General features: G+C 40.8%; 1 protein-coding gene across 1 annotated transcript in view; it reads left to right on the forward strand.

Moving 5' to 3' along the window:
- Nucleotides 1–17,193, forward strand: part of elp4 (elongator acetyltransferase complex subunit 4) — a 58,750-nt gene that overhangs the window by 1,550 nt on the left and 40,007 nt on the right. The window contains exons 3-7 of the mRNA XM_032560197.1: nt 4,242–4,363; nt 5,772–5,906; nt 7,253–7,389; nt 10,171–10,249; nt 12,991–13,179. Coding sequence (XP_032416088.1) covers nt 4,242–4,363; nt 5,772–5,906; nt 7,253–7,389; nt 10,171–10,249; nt 12,991–13,179 — 662 coding nt within the window. The remainder of the gene's footprint in view (nt 1–4,241; nt 4,364–5,771; nt 5,907–7,252; nt 7,390–10,170; nt 10,250–12,990; nt 13,180–17,193) is intronic.

Genomic DNA, 17,193 nt, shown 5'->3' on the forward strand with positions numbered 1-17,193 from the left:
GCCATCAAATCCATCTTGATGATCCCCAAGACAGAATATTTTCCCAAGACTTTTGGGAAAATATTCTGTACACCGATACTGCAAAAGTAGAACATTTTGGAAGTTGTGTGTTCCATTACATTTGGCATAAAACTAAGACAGCTTTTAGAAAAAGAACATCAGACTTACTGAAAAGCATGGTGGTAACGGTAGTGTCATAGTTGGAGCATGCTTTGCTACTGCTGGACCTGCCTGGCTTTACATAATCAACAAAACCATAAATTCTTAATATTGTGAAGAAGAGTGTTTGACAACTTACGGTAGTGATCTTAAACTTTGGCCCCTTAGTTCATTTGGCATACCAGTGATCAGAAGCACACCAGCAAGTCCACCTCTTTGTTTCTCAAAAAAAGATAATAGGATAAAAAGTAGGTTTTGGAATGATTTAGTCAAAAATCTCATGAAGATGCTGTTGGATCCTCTTAAACAGAATGTTCAGGCCCAAAACCCTCCATTATCATCGACAATAGCAAAAAACAGGGGCCAAAAAATATCCACCAGTTATTGCAAATGCTTGATGGTAGATGTTGATCCAAGAGTGGCACAACCTGTTATCAGACGTAGGGGGCAATTACTTTTTTCATATTGTTTGAATTGCTTTCTACTCTCCTGTTTGTAGTCCCTTATAGCTTTCTTTTTGATGATACTTTGATAAAGATTCATTTTCATAAAAGTCTTTAAAACCTCAGCAACACATTAGCTAAATTCCTACAACCTAAATTGGCAACTATTTAGGAATCATCCACAGGCTCTGCGGTAAGTGTGTTACTCTCAAGCAGACTGAGAAAATGGACTAATAAGCTGAAGGTCTCCTGTTAGAATCCCAGGTGTTCACACTTTTCGGTTGCTTCTTCATTAATATGCTCCTCTGCAGATGTTTTATAGGAGTTTTCAGAATAACATAAATCACAAGTGGGTTTTCTAGGGGCTTAAATGTCTTCCACTGTGTTATTATTATTATTATCATTCATTGTAGGCTAGGCTATATGCACTGGTGGACAGTGAGGTTAAGGTAGTCATGTTTCCCCTTGAAGCTGTAATTTGTGTGTAGCCAAGGCCTATACCAACTGATGATATTGCTTTGCCCTTTAATTCATCCCCCCAATCGATGCAGGAGTCAGTGATTACACACTAATGCGTTCTTCCCTTCCATTTTGTGAATCAATGTACGGTTGGTTTCATCTGGTAATGAGAGACACAGTAAAGGTGAAATGCGTGTGTGTGTTGAGCACTCTCTTGTGTTTGTCTCTGAAAGAGTGGCATATGTGCACGATGTGTGTGTTTTTTCCTGGGTGGGGTGGGGTGGAGTGTGGGGAGTTTGGAGTGTGTGTTTGTTTGTGTTGTGTCGTCTGCTACAGTCTGCCCCTTTAGCCGTGACGGCCTGTTTGTGAGACACAGACATAAAATTATCAGACTGGTCATTGTCTGCCTTTGAAGTGTCTTGAGCTGTCTGTCCTGATTTGTCACCCAGAGGGGGGATCTCTTCAGTATGGCTACTGTCTAAGGATCTCTTGTGTTTCTGCAAGCAGAGAAACAAAGCTGCTTAGTCTGTATTATGTTGACCATTTATGGTTTTGTTCCTTTGTTAGATTAATGCTTCTTTGATTTAAATGCCACCTTATTCAGTGACTTCAAGCTGTTTTACATTATTTTATTTCAGTTCTACGAGCAACACAGAGATGGCTTACAGATTGTTTAGCAGTGTACGAACATAAACAAAAGGATTTGCAATTGTTTTTTTTTAAATAATTTAAGTGTTAGTTTTAATTAGAAATTCACCAATCAGGTTTTTTCTAATCTAATTTTCCAATTCTGATTTAGACATATTGCTATTTTTTCCTAAGGGTTAAAATGCATAAAAATGGAAGAAATTCAGAATATTTGGTAGAACCAGTAGTTTTGAACCTCTCAATAAATGAAGGAATTATAGCATTAGATGCACATATGCACCAAAGCATATTTCCCAAATATTTGACTTAATATACAAAGTGCATCAAAATGACTCTTTTGTACTTTTGATGCACTTTTTTGATGCCTTTGTGATTTTATGTTTTGATGCATTTATTTGAAAAGAAAAATAGAAATTCAGTTTTCTGTAACCTGCTGATTTCCAAACACATCTGATCGTGGGAATCTTTGTCAAATCTTTGTTTAAGGCTATAATTACGATTGATTACTCAGTATGAAAACAACATAATTTTACAAGGATGTGACAGTGAGCGCAGGTGGAGTGTGTAGTAACTAAAGGAACTGTTCAGAATTGCAGTCAGCTTATGAAATATTGGTTCATCTCAAAACATCTTTTTTTTGCTCGACAGAAGAGTAGTCCATAGCAAGCTGCTGTTATTAAGTATTGGGAGGTCCAATTTGAATAATTGACATCCACTTTATGAAATCCCTCATTTGTATTGAGATGGTTTGTATATTGTACTAAACTGAACCATCTAGGTGACTTTTGTTGAGAGTTAAGTCTGTAAACATTAAACAATAAACATTACTGAATTGAAACTGAATTAGCAGACTTTATAGTTGGAACATGTTGTAAAATTTATTTCTAATTGTTTTTTATTCACTTCATTTTTTTATACTGTAATTTAAAGATAACATTTCAAGGACCTAAGACATATAAGAGGAAAACATCTGACCTAGATCTTTTGTCTCTTTGCCCTGCAGCTCTAGCAGATATGATTCATGAGACTTGCACTCCCACTTCCTTGACTGAAGGCAAATGAAGCACAGACATCCTGCTTTTATGCAACCTTAGTCAGAAAAGAGCAAAAAAAGAAGCAAAAAAAGTGAAGGGAATCATCCTATGACTGTCCAGAGTGACCGATCTACCTCAAAGACACAACCACCCCCCACCCCCTGTTGCTCCTATACCCCACCACCTCCAGCCCCCTCCTCATACCCCCTGCCTCAACAGCCTAATGACTCCTGGAGGTTTCATTTGTAAGGCTCCCATAGAAACACAACCACAATAGGCCCCATCTTGAGAGGGCCCATCTGGGAGTCTTTGTGGGGCCTGCTGAAAGCCACAAAGGCCTGCTGACCTAAAAACCCATCAATAAGAGAACAGGGAGCCCCGCCGACAACAAATTGAAGAGCCGTGGAATTTCCTGGGCCATCCGAAGTCCGTAGGTGAGGATGCGGATCGGGGAACGTGGGAGGGAGGTTGGGGAAATTCTCCAAATGTCCGAGGATGACACATCAGGATGTCATTCCCAAGCTGTCAGCTGTATGCCCATTACCTCAGCTGTCACTGCTGTCTTTGTCCGTGTGCCCACTGTTTGCCATTGTGAGGAAAGGCCTATGGAATCTTAAACTAGTGACGGTGACAGGAAACAGCAGTGGCATACTGGGTAGAGCTATGTGCCCTCCTCTGTTGACTATAATAATGATGATGCTGATGAGGGGGTAGTGGGGTTGTCATGTTGAAAGCCTGCAATATACAAAGACTACCTTTGTGTGGGCAATTTTTACATTTAGAGGATTTTACCTCTCCTTTTAATGGCTCAGACACACTTCTTTCATGTTGTCATGTGATTTCTTCTGGGATTTTCCTTCTAAAAATATAACTTTCTCTGAAGTTCAAAAAGAGTTTATGCGAATGCCCCTCATAGTACAGAGGTGAAAAGGATGCCACTGCCATTAGAATCCAACCAAAAATGGAGAGATTCAAAGCAACCAGGTGTCAGGAACTGTTTTGATGACAACTACCATCTTCCTCACACTCTTTCTCCTCTTGGCAGTTGTCCTGACCACCAAGGTATCTTTCTGTTGTGTGGGAAGAGCCAGGTAAATGCTTAAGGCAGGTGTCTCCCACTTGCCTTTACTCCTGTGCTACCAGTTTGGGACATGATTGGTGAAAGTGGACAGGAATACTGTAATATGTTGGCATAAGGGGTGAAGATGTGAATTTTTACATTGACAGTCAAATCTCAGTGTAAAAACTACACCCATGTGCCATGTTGATTGCTACGTCATGTGTTGCCTGCAGAAGGCAGGTAGAAGGTGTCCTTACATCGATTACAGTTAGGAGCGGTGATGTGGGCATGAACTGCTGGACTTAGGTTGAGGTGTTCAAAATAATAAAGAGGAAGACTATGTGACCCGATTAAGCTATTTATGTTTTTCTTTGACCTCGTTTACTTTGTCATTCTCATGTGATAATCTGATGGTTCTCGTCTTTGTTTCTCTGTCAGAGGAGGACCGATTTGACAGCTATTCCCGCATGATCTTGAAGTACTTTCTGGCAGAGGGAGTGGTGTGTCGGCATGAACTCTTTGTGGCAACAGCTCAAGATAACCCTGATGAAATCCTACAGGTAGGAGATGAGACACTCTGCTTTTTAAATGAGGAAGTTTCTGACCCTGCAAAGTTTTTCCATAAGATACAAGAGTAGCTGTTTTTTTTAGTATAGTACAACTGGCAAAATCTACATTGTTTAACTTTTACTCAAGTAAAGATCTTGGAAACTACTTCTTGAGTATTTTCTTTCAGAGCTGTGGCTCTTTCCAACATGTGTCAGGGTCAACAGGGGTATCTGAGAGGTCGAGAGTGGTATGGTTCTGGCATTGTTGAAATGTTTCCCGGCATATCAATCCATGAACAGGACCACAGTTCGCAGAAGCTGCCTGCCAAACAGCAAAGAGGAGGGGTGCTTCTCTCCCTCTGATTGATAGTGGGAGGGTTCATCGGCTCACCCTCTCTTTGTATATCAAAGACTTATTAAGAGAGGGGTAGTCCCACTGGGGACGTATCAAATTATTTAGTATTTTGCACTTGTTTATTTGCAGCATGGTAATCTCCAGATGCTAAACTTGCACTATGTATTACATTAGCATGAACAAAGATGCATGTCCACAACTCCTAAGGATGTAAAGTTGCAGAAAGAAAAGCACTGTGGCAGTTCCATGTGACATTTGCTCAAAGACCAGATTTCCTGTAAATTTCTTAAGAGCTTTTATGTTTTCCACTTTATTTTGTTTATCATACAGACAAGGAAAACATTTTTTACTCATCCTCTCCACAGATTTTTGTTAAGTAAAGTTTTAGGAGAAAAGAAACATACACACTAATTACTTTAAAGAAGTAAAAAGTATACATTTACTTTAAAGAAGTAAATGTGTACTTCTTTTAGAGAAGTAAATGTATAGATAATTCCTCACAAATTCAACTTGTTTTGGATTAGAAATATTTGATCCACTTTGTGTGCATTTTTCACGTCCTTCAGTACAACAGTACACATTTTATAGTTGAAGTGGAAATCTAGGCTTAATCTTTTAGAAATATGGTTTAAAAATGGAATTTCTTTTCTTTGACTAGATTGTAGATCTGATTAGAATTATAATTGAACCATTCAATCTAATCTAGTTCTCTACTTACTGAGCTATCCATTGGAATGTGTCTCTGCGCTCGGGTAATATATAAATTCAGGGTTGTACAAGTGTATATTTCATGTTTCATTATTGTTTCAAAGCCATTTCTACCCTTCTTTTAATACAAAATAACTTTTCACCTCTGTCATCAAAATTCTAAAAAAAAATAGTAAGACTAAAAAAATTAGATGGAGAAAATTAAATAGCAAAATGTTTTTTTGACCTAGAGTTGCTGTCTTTATCATGCGACTGTCAAAATAGTTTGTTTTTTGGGTTTGTCTGTCGTTTAAAAAGTTTAAATTAAACATTCAAGCTGTTTTATGTTTGCCAATGTTGTATTCTTTCTTCGTTTAGGAGCTTCCAGCCCCTATATTGGATGATGTTGCTGTTCCTAAACCTGTGGAGCAGCCTAGACTGACTGGTGAACCCCAGGACAGTTTGGATGCCATGAAGATTGCCTGGCGCTATCAGAATCTGCCTAAAGTACAGGTGATCGATCAGTGTGTCCTCTTTAATACAACTATTTTTTCCTTATACAGTCGATCAGAGGCAATTTTTAAATCTTTATTTAGTGAAAGTTCAACATGTGTCTCTTTTAATGATAGGATGAGAATGCCCGGTACTGAATCGCTGCTTTTAGTTCTTTGACAATGGTCTCGACCACTAAATCCATCCACCTCTAAACTCCTTTATGGAGTGAATGAGGCCTCGGCCTCTCTTTTCAGAGCCGCAGCAGATTACTCACACTTAGCTGGCAATAGGTAGGCTTTTCACTGTTCCCCCAGCTAACATATACACACACATACACACACGCTTGCACCCCTGCTTAGCCTGGGAAACAAGAGTACTATGCAGGCAGTGCATTGACATGTCTGCTCGCTCAACCCTACGACCCAGACCTGCGCCTCCGTCTTCCCCCAAATCCCTGCCTTTCCCCCTGCTAGGGTCGGCAGCTCTACACTCTTTCTTCCGCTTTAAGGAGAGGAGACCCTCCCCTTCTTCTTCTTCTCTGCAGTCCACCCCCGTCGGTCTATAATCCATATCGCTATGTGGATTAGCAGAACACAGTGTGTCCCTAGGGATCCTCTCCCTCTTTCTCTCTCCCTGGAAACTTCTTTATATCTGTGTCCTTTCCTCACCTCTCCCTCCTTCCCCTGTAAAATTGTCTTTACAAACCGCTAGTAAGCCCCGCCAGAGGATTTGCATCCCAAATTCACCCCTAGAGTCAACGCTTACTTTCCCCTTACACACACCTCTCCTGGCACGGCCCACTGTGTCGTTCTCTTGATGAAGACATCAGATCAAAGGTGAGGCCGTCAGGGCGGGGATGGAACGCTAAGCGGGTTGCCTGGTTCACAAAGAGAAGATGAGCCCCTGACCCCCCCCACTGGCCCTTCTGACCCCCTCGTTCTGACGGGAGAGGGACACACCGGGGGCCCTAATCCAGATTAGGAGTAGATTAAGGGCCCCTCTCACAATGGAGTCCATGGTTTTACTGAGAAAGAAGAGCTAAAACTCTCTCTTTCAGCTGCAGGAAAACATCCGCCTTCCCCTACTTCCCTGACATGTTCGCTTTCACAGCCAGAAGTGGACATTTATGTGAAGAAATGATTAAGAGGCTGGTCATAGTGCTTATTTAACTTCTTCGCTGTAGAAAAGTTGAGGAATGACCCATAAACAATGCAATTGCATTGCCATAGTATTGCATTTTTGGAAAAACAAATAAGGTTATGTATTGTTAGTTTTCAATATTAAAGTCATACATGCTGTTTAAAAGAATTTGAGCAAGCAGTAATGTTATAAAAAATTACAATTCTTATCCTTGTGCATTACAGAGTGCTTTGGCATCTTCCTCTCGATTCGGACACTACTATGATGTCTCAAAGACGATGGAGGTAGAGATTCGCCAAGCAGCCAAGTGCCACCGCTTCTACCTTCCGGATCACATCACCCCGTCATCAGCAGCACACAGGTAGAACAGCAAGACATCGTCCTCAAAATGCAGGCAAAACCAATGAGACACGACCCAACGAACACAGGCGCATAAACACGACATCATCCACATAACAGGGCCGTACAAATACGACTTCCTCCGCAGAACGCATGTGAGTAAACATGGCAATGTTCGTGGAGGAACAGGTGAACCAATAATGCAGCGAGACAGCTGCAGAACTTAAGGAGCACATCTTGTATAAATAATCCTAGTAAACAACATGACCAGGCTGAGAAGACTAGGCTTCATTAGATGAGATTGTTTTATTCTAGTTGAATTAGTTCAAGTTCCTTGTTCACGTTATGATGGGGAAATGTTTCAAAATTGAACAAAAGCTAAAATCCATTTGAATTGTGTCTGAGACATGGGTATTGAATAGATGCTAAAATTATAGATGCTTGAATAAGTTGATATTTGTTTTGCCTGAAATTAAATGCATCAGTTACATTTATGCCACTAATCATTATTTTGGAAATCATCAAACTAATCAAACAATTGTTTCAGCTCCAATAAAATGTTTTTTTCTTTGACTTCAGAAAACAAAGCAACATAACTGACTTTGTTCAATCATAACAACATTCACTTAGTTGATTCAAAGTAGGAATTAATCTCATAATAATTTGCATGATCACGCATCATTAATTCTTTTTTTCTTCTATTCATTTTCTTTAAACAGTTAATTAATTACAGTTTTTTATTGAGTTCAAATAAAACACTTATTCAAAAATGCTCCATTTATGAATAAATAATAATTACAATCAAGAACAACGCTATAATCACTATTTTTGCAACTCATACAAATCAGCTAAATATCAGCCTGCTTCGCCTCCTGTTTTGCGTTGTTTGCCACTGGCCGGGTCATTCAGCCTCTTGGAAAAAGGTTGCATATGTCTATTCAAATAAGGGTCTTGTTTGCTCAGCGTCTGTTTGATTTCTCCTGCGTTGAGTGTACTTAGGGTTCAGAGGTCGCACAGGCTCTTTACCCAGAGAGTGCTGCTGAACACACACGGGCACACGAAGACACACTCGTTTGAACTGGGTAAATACAGCAATCTGGAGTGCAGTGGATGCTGGAGGAGGCTGTAGAGAATCCCTCATTCTTTCTATCAGCAAACAGAGACGGTAAACATGCTGCCCGTACAAACACATTAAATGTTGCAGGTATTCAGGTTAAAATGTACATTTTTCACGAGTATGGTGCTCGAGGTAGAAAGAGTATGGTTAGATATCATTTCACAACGTAATGATGATTAATGTGAAGAATGTAGGAGGAAAATTCTCCCTGGTTTGTGCAGTTTTGAGTGAAGGTGACATAGTGGTGCTGTTGTAGAGTGTGAATGGGTTATAGATCTTACAGGCATTTTGACAGCTGGAAGCTACACCTGCACAGCACCATTGTGCCCCAAGGCCCGCCCAAGTACTGACAAGAATAGAGGCACACACACCCGGTGCATATCTTGCACGCTCATGTAACACACAAACTCGAAAGCAAGCTACACCCCCTTGCACGTGTCCGCTGCCCCATGTTGATACCCTAGCTGTTAAATTGCTCCGTTTCACTTGAAGGCATAATTGGCACAAATTGCTCTCTAGGTGATACAGATCCTGTTGTTTAAGACCAAGCATCCCCCTTCCCTCACTCTTTCTTCCCTTGCTGAAAGAGGAACGCTGAGATAAAGACGCTTCCTGTTGCATGATCCTAATTAGCTGACGTGCTAGCCCCTGTAGCTACGCACCTAGACCTCTTTGGGTACCTGAATGAGCCGTGCTCAGTAGGGGTAGCTAAAGCACAATGCTGGTCTCCACAATGGCTGCCAACCAGTGGCAACCTCCTGAATGCAACTGAACGTCAGACCGTCCCAGCCCCCCACCACCTCAGAGCTGAGGCATGGGCAGAGAGGCCATGGAGGGTAGGTGTCCCTCTTTCACCAGTGCAGCTCTATCATTAGCCACAGCAGGGTCAGGAGGCACCATTGTTGAGATGAATAACTGAAATAGAGTTCATTGATATACTTGGCCAAGTGTAATCAACACAAGTGTGTGCTTCTCTTCTTTATGTGGGGGTTTGGCGTGTGACCAACCTATGTGTATCAGCTTTTGTGGCTCTCAGGTTGAACTGACAGCTGACGTAGCAGCCCACTGTGAGCTGCCACAGAGTGGTCATTACAATAGTGAGGTGTTTCTAAGTGGAGGGTCCTGTGTTAAAAGATGGGGTTAACATTATTATTGGTGAGCCCATAAACTCATAAAAGGCTCAGCAGTGATCCATCCCTTGACTGTTGCTAAATGTTGCTCGATGGTACTGCATGGCCCCTGTCAGCAGTGCACATCTTACCCTTGATTAAACACCAAAATGCTGTTCTCTGTTAGTTTTAGCCATCAGCCCATTAATCCCTCATCTCTTCTCCGTTGTGCGCACGTTTGTGCATATGTGCACCTCATCTGTCTGTCTGTCTCGGCACAATCAGATCCTCGGGGAGCTGACAGTGAACCAGTCATGTTGTAATTTAATCAACCAAATAAATTAATTGGATCTCTTGATATGGATCATCTGTCTGCTTCGGTGGCTCCAGAAAAGCACAGTCAGGAGTAGCAGACTGCAGTCATTGAGGATTAGGCTACTGCAGTGATCAGCCTGGCCCAGATTTATCAAGATACTATTGGCGATGGATTGCACATTTTAGGTATCCCCTTTTGTGTTCTGATGCAAGTTCTCTGCTGTACTGTGTCAAATGTGTCTCATTCTTTCTCCAATGCCAGGGTTGAGTCCTACTCTGCCTTACTGAAGTCACTGCAAGAGGTCATACACAGAGAAGGCTTTGATTTGGCGACCCCCATGGTAAGAACCAAACAACTGTTCTAGTTTTTCTTTCATTCTCCTTCAAATTATAACACATTTTTTTTCTCAAAAATGTTATTCACCACAAACCAATTTAACATCTTGTTAGAAAGCATTATAAGTCACTCTAGAGCTAGGAGCACAATAATCTTATTTCTTATTCACATAGACATACATCTGTTGCTTAACAGCAAAAATTAGTGAGGCGGAGTTTGGAATCAGGTGATTTTCTGGTTATTGATGAATCAAATCATGCAAAATACTTTTTATCATCAAATACATCAATGCAAAGAACATCTGCAATTTCCAGTCTATAAACACATCAGTCAACAGTGCTTTAATGCACTATCTTGAGTTCAAATAGGGGTTAAGGGTACATTCTATTTCACTTTGGATTTAAACTTACTATTGCTACTAAAAAACATGCAGAATTTTCTTTTCTTTTACACATTATTGTCCTCAGTTAGGTTGTCTAGCATTAATATTTCCCATTTTATTCTGATACTTAAAAAGCTCAATAAATAAAAAAGAGGCACTAGATTTTTATTAAAATGTATGATACATATATAGTGAGGAATTGGGAGTCTTGTCACTTATCTCTTCATTATCCTGTGCCTTACTAATTTTGGTCTTGTTCTTCCCCTTAGAGTCATCTCTGACCTTGCATTGATTCATAACTGTAGGAGAATAGAGCAGTAATGGGCCTACTAGCAAGTTGCTAATATTTAAACTGATAATAAGAGGTTGTTCTGTCCAGCACATTAAATAATTTGCCATTGCAGATGCATCAATGTTGATGATCAAGATTGCATAAAAACTTTTATTCTTTTATCAATCTTAGTTTTTCAAAAACACTGAAATGCCAGTCATATGTCAAAGAAAATATAAAATGAAATGGAAGGTTATCAGTTTCTTAAGCTAAATTTGATCATCTTTCCATATATTTACAAAAACAGAGTTTACATGACTGTTTTCAAATCTCAAAACTGGCATATGTCTAGATTTTGAGACTAGCCATCACAATGCAAATACAAAATACAGTTTTTGCATAATGATTTGACACATAGAAGACTGTAAAATACATGTTTTTTTAGTGGTGCTCTACATAAACAGTATCTATGCCTTGTTCACCTACTTTCTGTGAACCCTGTGCCCGTCACCTGGAGCCACCTCTCCTCCTGTCACTCACACATGGGATTTTCTCCCCCCAGAGCTGTCATTCAAACACCAGATTAACTGCTGACATCATTAAAGCAGCAGGACCACCTGACACACTGTTGGCACAGTCCAGGAATGCAAACCGGCACAGAGCGACATGGGCGCTGGCACAAAATATGCCCAGTATGGACAACAGTGTGGATTGGATGATTTGCTTCTTCTTGTTTTCTCAGACATTGTCAAGTATTTCAAGATTTAAAGTGAACTCTGCTGAAGTGACTAATAATTGGAAAGATTTTTCAGAAGAATGAGACTGGAGTCTTTCTGAGTCTCATTAGACTCCTTTCTGGTTGGGTTTTGATCCCAGACTAGTTGTAGTCTATATGGCTGGCCTCTGGTCTTTGGCTGGACCCTACTGGCAATGTTCCCTGATTTTTCTATAGGCTAAGCTATAGGAGTTAAGTTTGTTGTTGCATCCTGATGTTGCCACAGCAACGGTCGTATTACCGCAGTGACCTCCTGTGGGGCGTCAGACACAGAAACAGATTTCTGATTCTGTTGCTCTCAAAACCTGTGTAGGAAAACATCACTAAACAAAGGAAGGGCATGTCTTATTGTGACTACGCCACACGTGCAGAATGCTAATACTACAGCAGGCTGAGATACAGACTGAGAGTATGCTGTGGAGAGAAAAGAGTCTTATTGGAAACTATGAGGCAGCTTTGAAAAACCATGTTAGACAATGGCGTTTATTTTTCTTAGATCTGTTCAATGCTGATCCTGATCTGTAAAAAAGTTTAGGTCATGCAGTTGGGTGAGAAAGTTATGAGAAATTGGGCTGAGGAGATCTTAGAAGAGTTGGAGGACGTTTAAATTATGAAAAAGATTGAATAAAGAGTGAGAAGATTTTAAAGCAGGCCTTTGTTTATTTATGTTGGCTCTCACCCCAATAATCCTGAACCATCCTATAAGAAAGGCCAAATGAAAGGCAGTTGTATGTAAGAGTAAAACTCCCTCACAGTTTGGACAGGTTTCTCCATTTTCTGTGGTGCAGTGATATACCGTATATCCTATCAGAGTTTGGCCCACTTTTTTTTGAACAAAGTTGGTTTCAGTTGATCCCTTGGGGTGGGCTGGGATGGGATGGAGTCGGGAGGGTGGGAGGTGTGGGGGTTTAAGGCAAGGCACTCCACCCTTACCCAGGCCCCCCTTGGCTGCAGAGCATCACCGCTGTGCCAAGAATGTGCTGGGGTTTCCTGGGTGGCGGCCATATTGGAAGCCTGTCTGACAGGTCCATTGTGCATGTGTCAGATGGCTTCTGTGATTGGGTGGTTGTGTCCAGTCACGTTTGGGCTCCGTGTTCCAATCGTCTGTGCCGCTGAGCAGTCTGTCCAGTTGCTCTCACCCAACATTTAGAAGCATGGCCCACAACAGCAGCACCCAAGTTTTCAGATTAAACTGAGATTCGTGCCCTCCACTGACTTTCTGTAGTTTACATTTTCTTCTGCAACATTTGATACGTTTTCATGTTTTTTTTAATGTTTACATAACTGCACTCCTCACCCTCTTTGCATTTCTCACAGTCAAAGACACGTAACATCCTGCGTGTGGGGCTTCACTCTTTGGGTTCAGCTCTGTGGGGGGACGACCTGTGTTGCCATGACAAACCTAGACACAGCCACGCCCTGACTACCTTTCTGTATGGACTCCGTGCGTTGTTGAGGTCATCGCTTTCGGTTGCTGTAGTAACCTTGCCTTCACATCTCATCCAGGTAATATGGTGTTTGACACATACTGTCTTGTTTGTGTTACATGCTTCTGAACTTTCACTCAGTGTTGGTGTCTTAAACCATTTGGGATTTCAGCCAGAACACTGAATGCAGATTAACATGTTAGGGTTAATATTGAAGTTTAACCAATGTGCATCTTTTTTATTGGTTATGATTGACTCAGGCGCAGTGAAGGTTTTTTTATATGAGCAATATGGCTACCCTCCGTACTGCTCATATATGGAGGGGATAGGATTATTCTATCAGGCGTGGCAAAAGCAATGAAAAACCAAAGTTATTTGCCTGCTTTGCTCCAAACCTGTTTATTCTCTTAGTAAAGGAGCCTCAAATTCCTGTGTCCTGCAACTTTTTGATGTATGAGAGGTCCATCACACCTGAATCAAATGGCTGGATTGCTCTCTCAGCCTGCAGTCAAGTTTCTACAGAGTCCTGCTAATGACTTGATTATTTGATTCAGGTACTTTAAACAGGGATATATATGACAGTGACCCTCAAAGACTTGAGTTTCTGATCGCTGTCTTAGATTGTTAATAGGGATGGAGTAAGAAAAATGACTGCATACCATCTCTCACTGATGAAGTTTTTTTATTTATATATATATGTTAACAAAGTTGGTTTCAGTTTCAAAGTTGTATTTCAGATTCCTGTAGTTCAAAATCTTAAAAGTCTAGCTTGGCCAATCATTAACTTAATAATTCTAAGTTGAAAAAAGATTATTTTAACAGGGATACAGGGATTTTTAAACCTGTACTTTGTTTACGAAATCAAGAAGATAGTTTTGGGCCAATTTTTGGCAATCTTTAATTGAGACAAACCCAAAAACTGAGATTTTTCAATGATTACTTAAACTACTGTTTGAATTTATGAATTGTTTGAAAACATGGTGTTCTTGCATTTCTTTAAAATATTGTTAAAACTTCTGGTTTAATTCTTATTAGGCTAGTATTGTGCATTGTGCACCAGACAATAAAAGGATGGGATCACCCACTGCAGTGTTCATATGATCATTTCTACTGTCCAGGTTCACTAGGGTCCTCTCTCTATTTATATCAGTCTGTTGTCAACTGACTGTGGTTCAGAATTCATTCAGTCTTCAAACTTTTCGATTTAGCATTATAAAATTCAACTTACTTTAAAGTCAATAACATCAAATATTTGTAGATAAATGTATTCTCTGTTCAATCCAATCGTACAAACAAATTCAACTTAAAGTTGCACAAAGAGTTTAAACCTCTTCATGGCCTTATATGCAATGGTCGTTAAAGTTGTATATTGGTGGGGTGGGGGCTGCATGGTGGGCTATGAGTCTGTGTCCAGTCTGGCCTCTCAGTGTGAAGGTGGAGTCATCTGCTGAGGCATATGGCAAACCACCACCCTTCCCTAGACTATTAACCATAGACGGACACTTGCCTCCAAAGCCGTCTATATACCAAACTAGCCTGACCACTCTTGAATCTCTCTTGAAGAGACTCATCCTGAAGAGCACTGACTCTGTGTTGTTTGTGATCTCCTTATTCAAAGATATAGGTCAGTGCCTAGCTCAGAGAACAGCTGTGTTGTCACAACACGCTCTGGCTTCAGGCCTGTACGCACTGTGCAAGGCGGCTTGGCCTAGTCAAAAAAAGGTAGAGTGGCTAACTAGCAGATGTCAGCTGTGGTGGGAGCGGTCCTCCTGTCCCACACTGGCCAGGCTTCGCAACCCTTAATCTGTGCCCTCCCCCTTCTCCACCCTGGGGAGAGAAGTGAATGAGTTGGAAAAGAGGAGAGAGGGGGAAATTTTGGACTGAATCAGGTGTTTGGTGACGAAGCCAACATGGAGGTAATTAGCGGCTGTTATGTTATGACCATGTGATTAACTTACCATTTCAAATCTCACTTTGCGCTGTTGTCTTAATAAAATAAGTGTCACCAAAGTGCGAAGACTGTTCTCATTGAAACAGTTAATAGACATTATTTCTGCCGTTGCGTAGATGGATAGTTTAGATGAGAGAGCACGGCCTTTCAAAGACTGTCTAGACTAACATCAATGGTTTTACTGACTGAAACATTGTGGTCTCAGACAGTTAGCCTACTGCTACTAGTCTACAATATTTAATCTATTATTGAGCAGCTTAGGAAGCTGAGGAACTCACTGAAAGCCTCCCCACAGCAGCCGCGTGCGACAGTCCATCTGAAACATTAATTAGACTCCCCTCCATCATACAATATCCTGAAACCACACCCAGTCCTCACACATACAAAATATAGGTCCCCAAAAATGCCTGTGTACATTGCAAATTGAAAGAATTTTAGTGCTTAAAAAAAAATATATATATATATATATATATATATATATATATACAGTGGGGAGAACAAGTATTTGATACACTGTTGATTTTTCAGGTTTTCCCACTTGCAAAGCATGTAGAAGACTGTAATTTTTATCATAGCTACTCTTCAACTGTGAGTGATGGAATCTAAAACAAAAATCCAGAAAAATACAATGTATGATTTTTAAATAATTAATTTCCATTTTATTGTGTGAAATAAGTATTTGATACACCAGAAAAACGAAACTTAATATTTGGTACAGAAACCTTTGTTTGCAATTACAGAGATCAGACGTTTCCTGTAGTTCTTGACCAGGTTTGCACACACTGCAGCAGGGATTTTGGCCCACTCCTCCATACAGATCTCCTCCAGAGCCTTCAGGTTTCGGGGCTGTCGCTGGGCCACACGGACTTTAAGCTCCCTCCAAAGATTTTCTATTGGATTCAGGTCTGGAGACTGGCTAGGCCACTCCAGGACCTTAAGATGTTTCCTACGGAGCCACTCTTTAGTTGCCCTGGCTGTGTGTTTTGGGTCGTTATCATGCTGGAAGACCCAGCCACGACCCATCTTCAGTGCTCTTACTGAGGGAAGGAGGTTGTTGGCCAAAATCTCACGATACATGGCCCCATCCATCCTTCCCACAATATGGTGCAGTCGTCCTGTCCCCTTTGCAGAAAAGCATCCCCAAAGAATGATGCTTCCACCGCCATGCTTCACGGTTGGGATGGTGTTCTTGGGGTTGTACTCATCATTCTTCTTCCTCCAAACATGACGAGTGGAGTTTAAACCAAAAAGTTCTATTTTTGTCTCATCAGACCACATGACCTTCTCCCATTCCTCCTCTGGATCATTCAGATGGTCATTTGCAAACATCAGACGGGCTTTGACATGCGCTGGCTTGAGGAAGGGCACCTTGCGTGCACTGCAGGATTTTAATCCTTGACGGCGTAGAGTGTTACTGATTGTTTTCTTTGAGACTGTGGTCCCAGCTCTATTCAGGTCATTGACCAGGTCCTGCCGTGTAGTTCTGGGCTCATTCCTCACCTTCCTCAAGATCAATGATGCTCCACGAGGTGAGATCTTGCATGGCGCCCCAGACCGAGGGAGATTTTCCGTTATTTTGTATTTCTTCCATTTTCTAATAATTGCACCAACTGTTGTTGCCTTCTCACCAAGCTGCTTGCCTATTGTCCTGTAGCCCATCCCAGCCTTGTGCAGGTCTACAATTTTATCCCTGATGTCCTTACACAGCTCTCTGGTCTTGGGCATTGTGGAGATGCTGGAGTCTGATTGATTGAGTGTGTGGACAGGTGTCTTTTATACAGGTAACAAGTTCAAACAGGTGCAATTAATACAGGTAATGAGTGGAGAACAGGAGGGCTTCTTAAAGAAGAACTAACATGTCTGTGAGAGCCAACATTCTTACTGGTTGATAGATGATCAAATACTTATTTCACACAATAAAATGGAAATTAATTATTTAAAAATCATACATTGTATTTTTCTGGATTTTTGTTTTAGATACCATCACTCACAGTTGAAGAGTAGCTATGATAAAAATTACAGTCTTCTACATGCTTTGCAAGTGGGAAAACCTGAAAAATCAACAGTGTATCAAATACTTGTTCTCCCCACTGTATATATATATATATATATATATATATATTTGTTTTTTGTTTAAAATCC

Source organism: Xiphophorus hellerii, chromosome 4 (genome assembly GCF_003331165.1).
Source record: "Xiphophorus hellerii strain 12219 chromosome 4, Xiphophorus_hellerii-4.1, whole genome shotgun sequence".
NCBI classification, from domain to species: domain Eukaryota; kingdom Metazoa; phylum Chordata; class Actinopteri; order Cyprinodontiformes; family Poeciliidae; genus Xiphophorus; species Xiphophorus hellerii.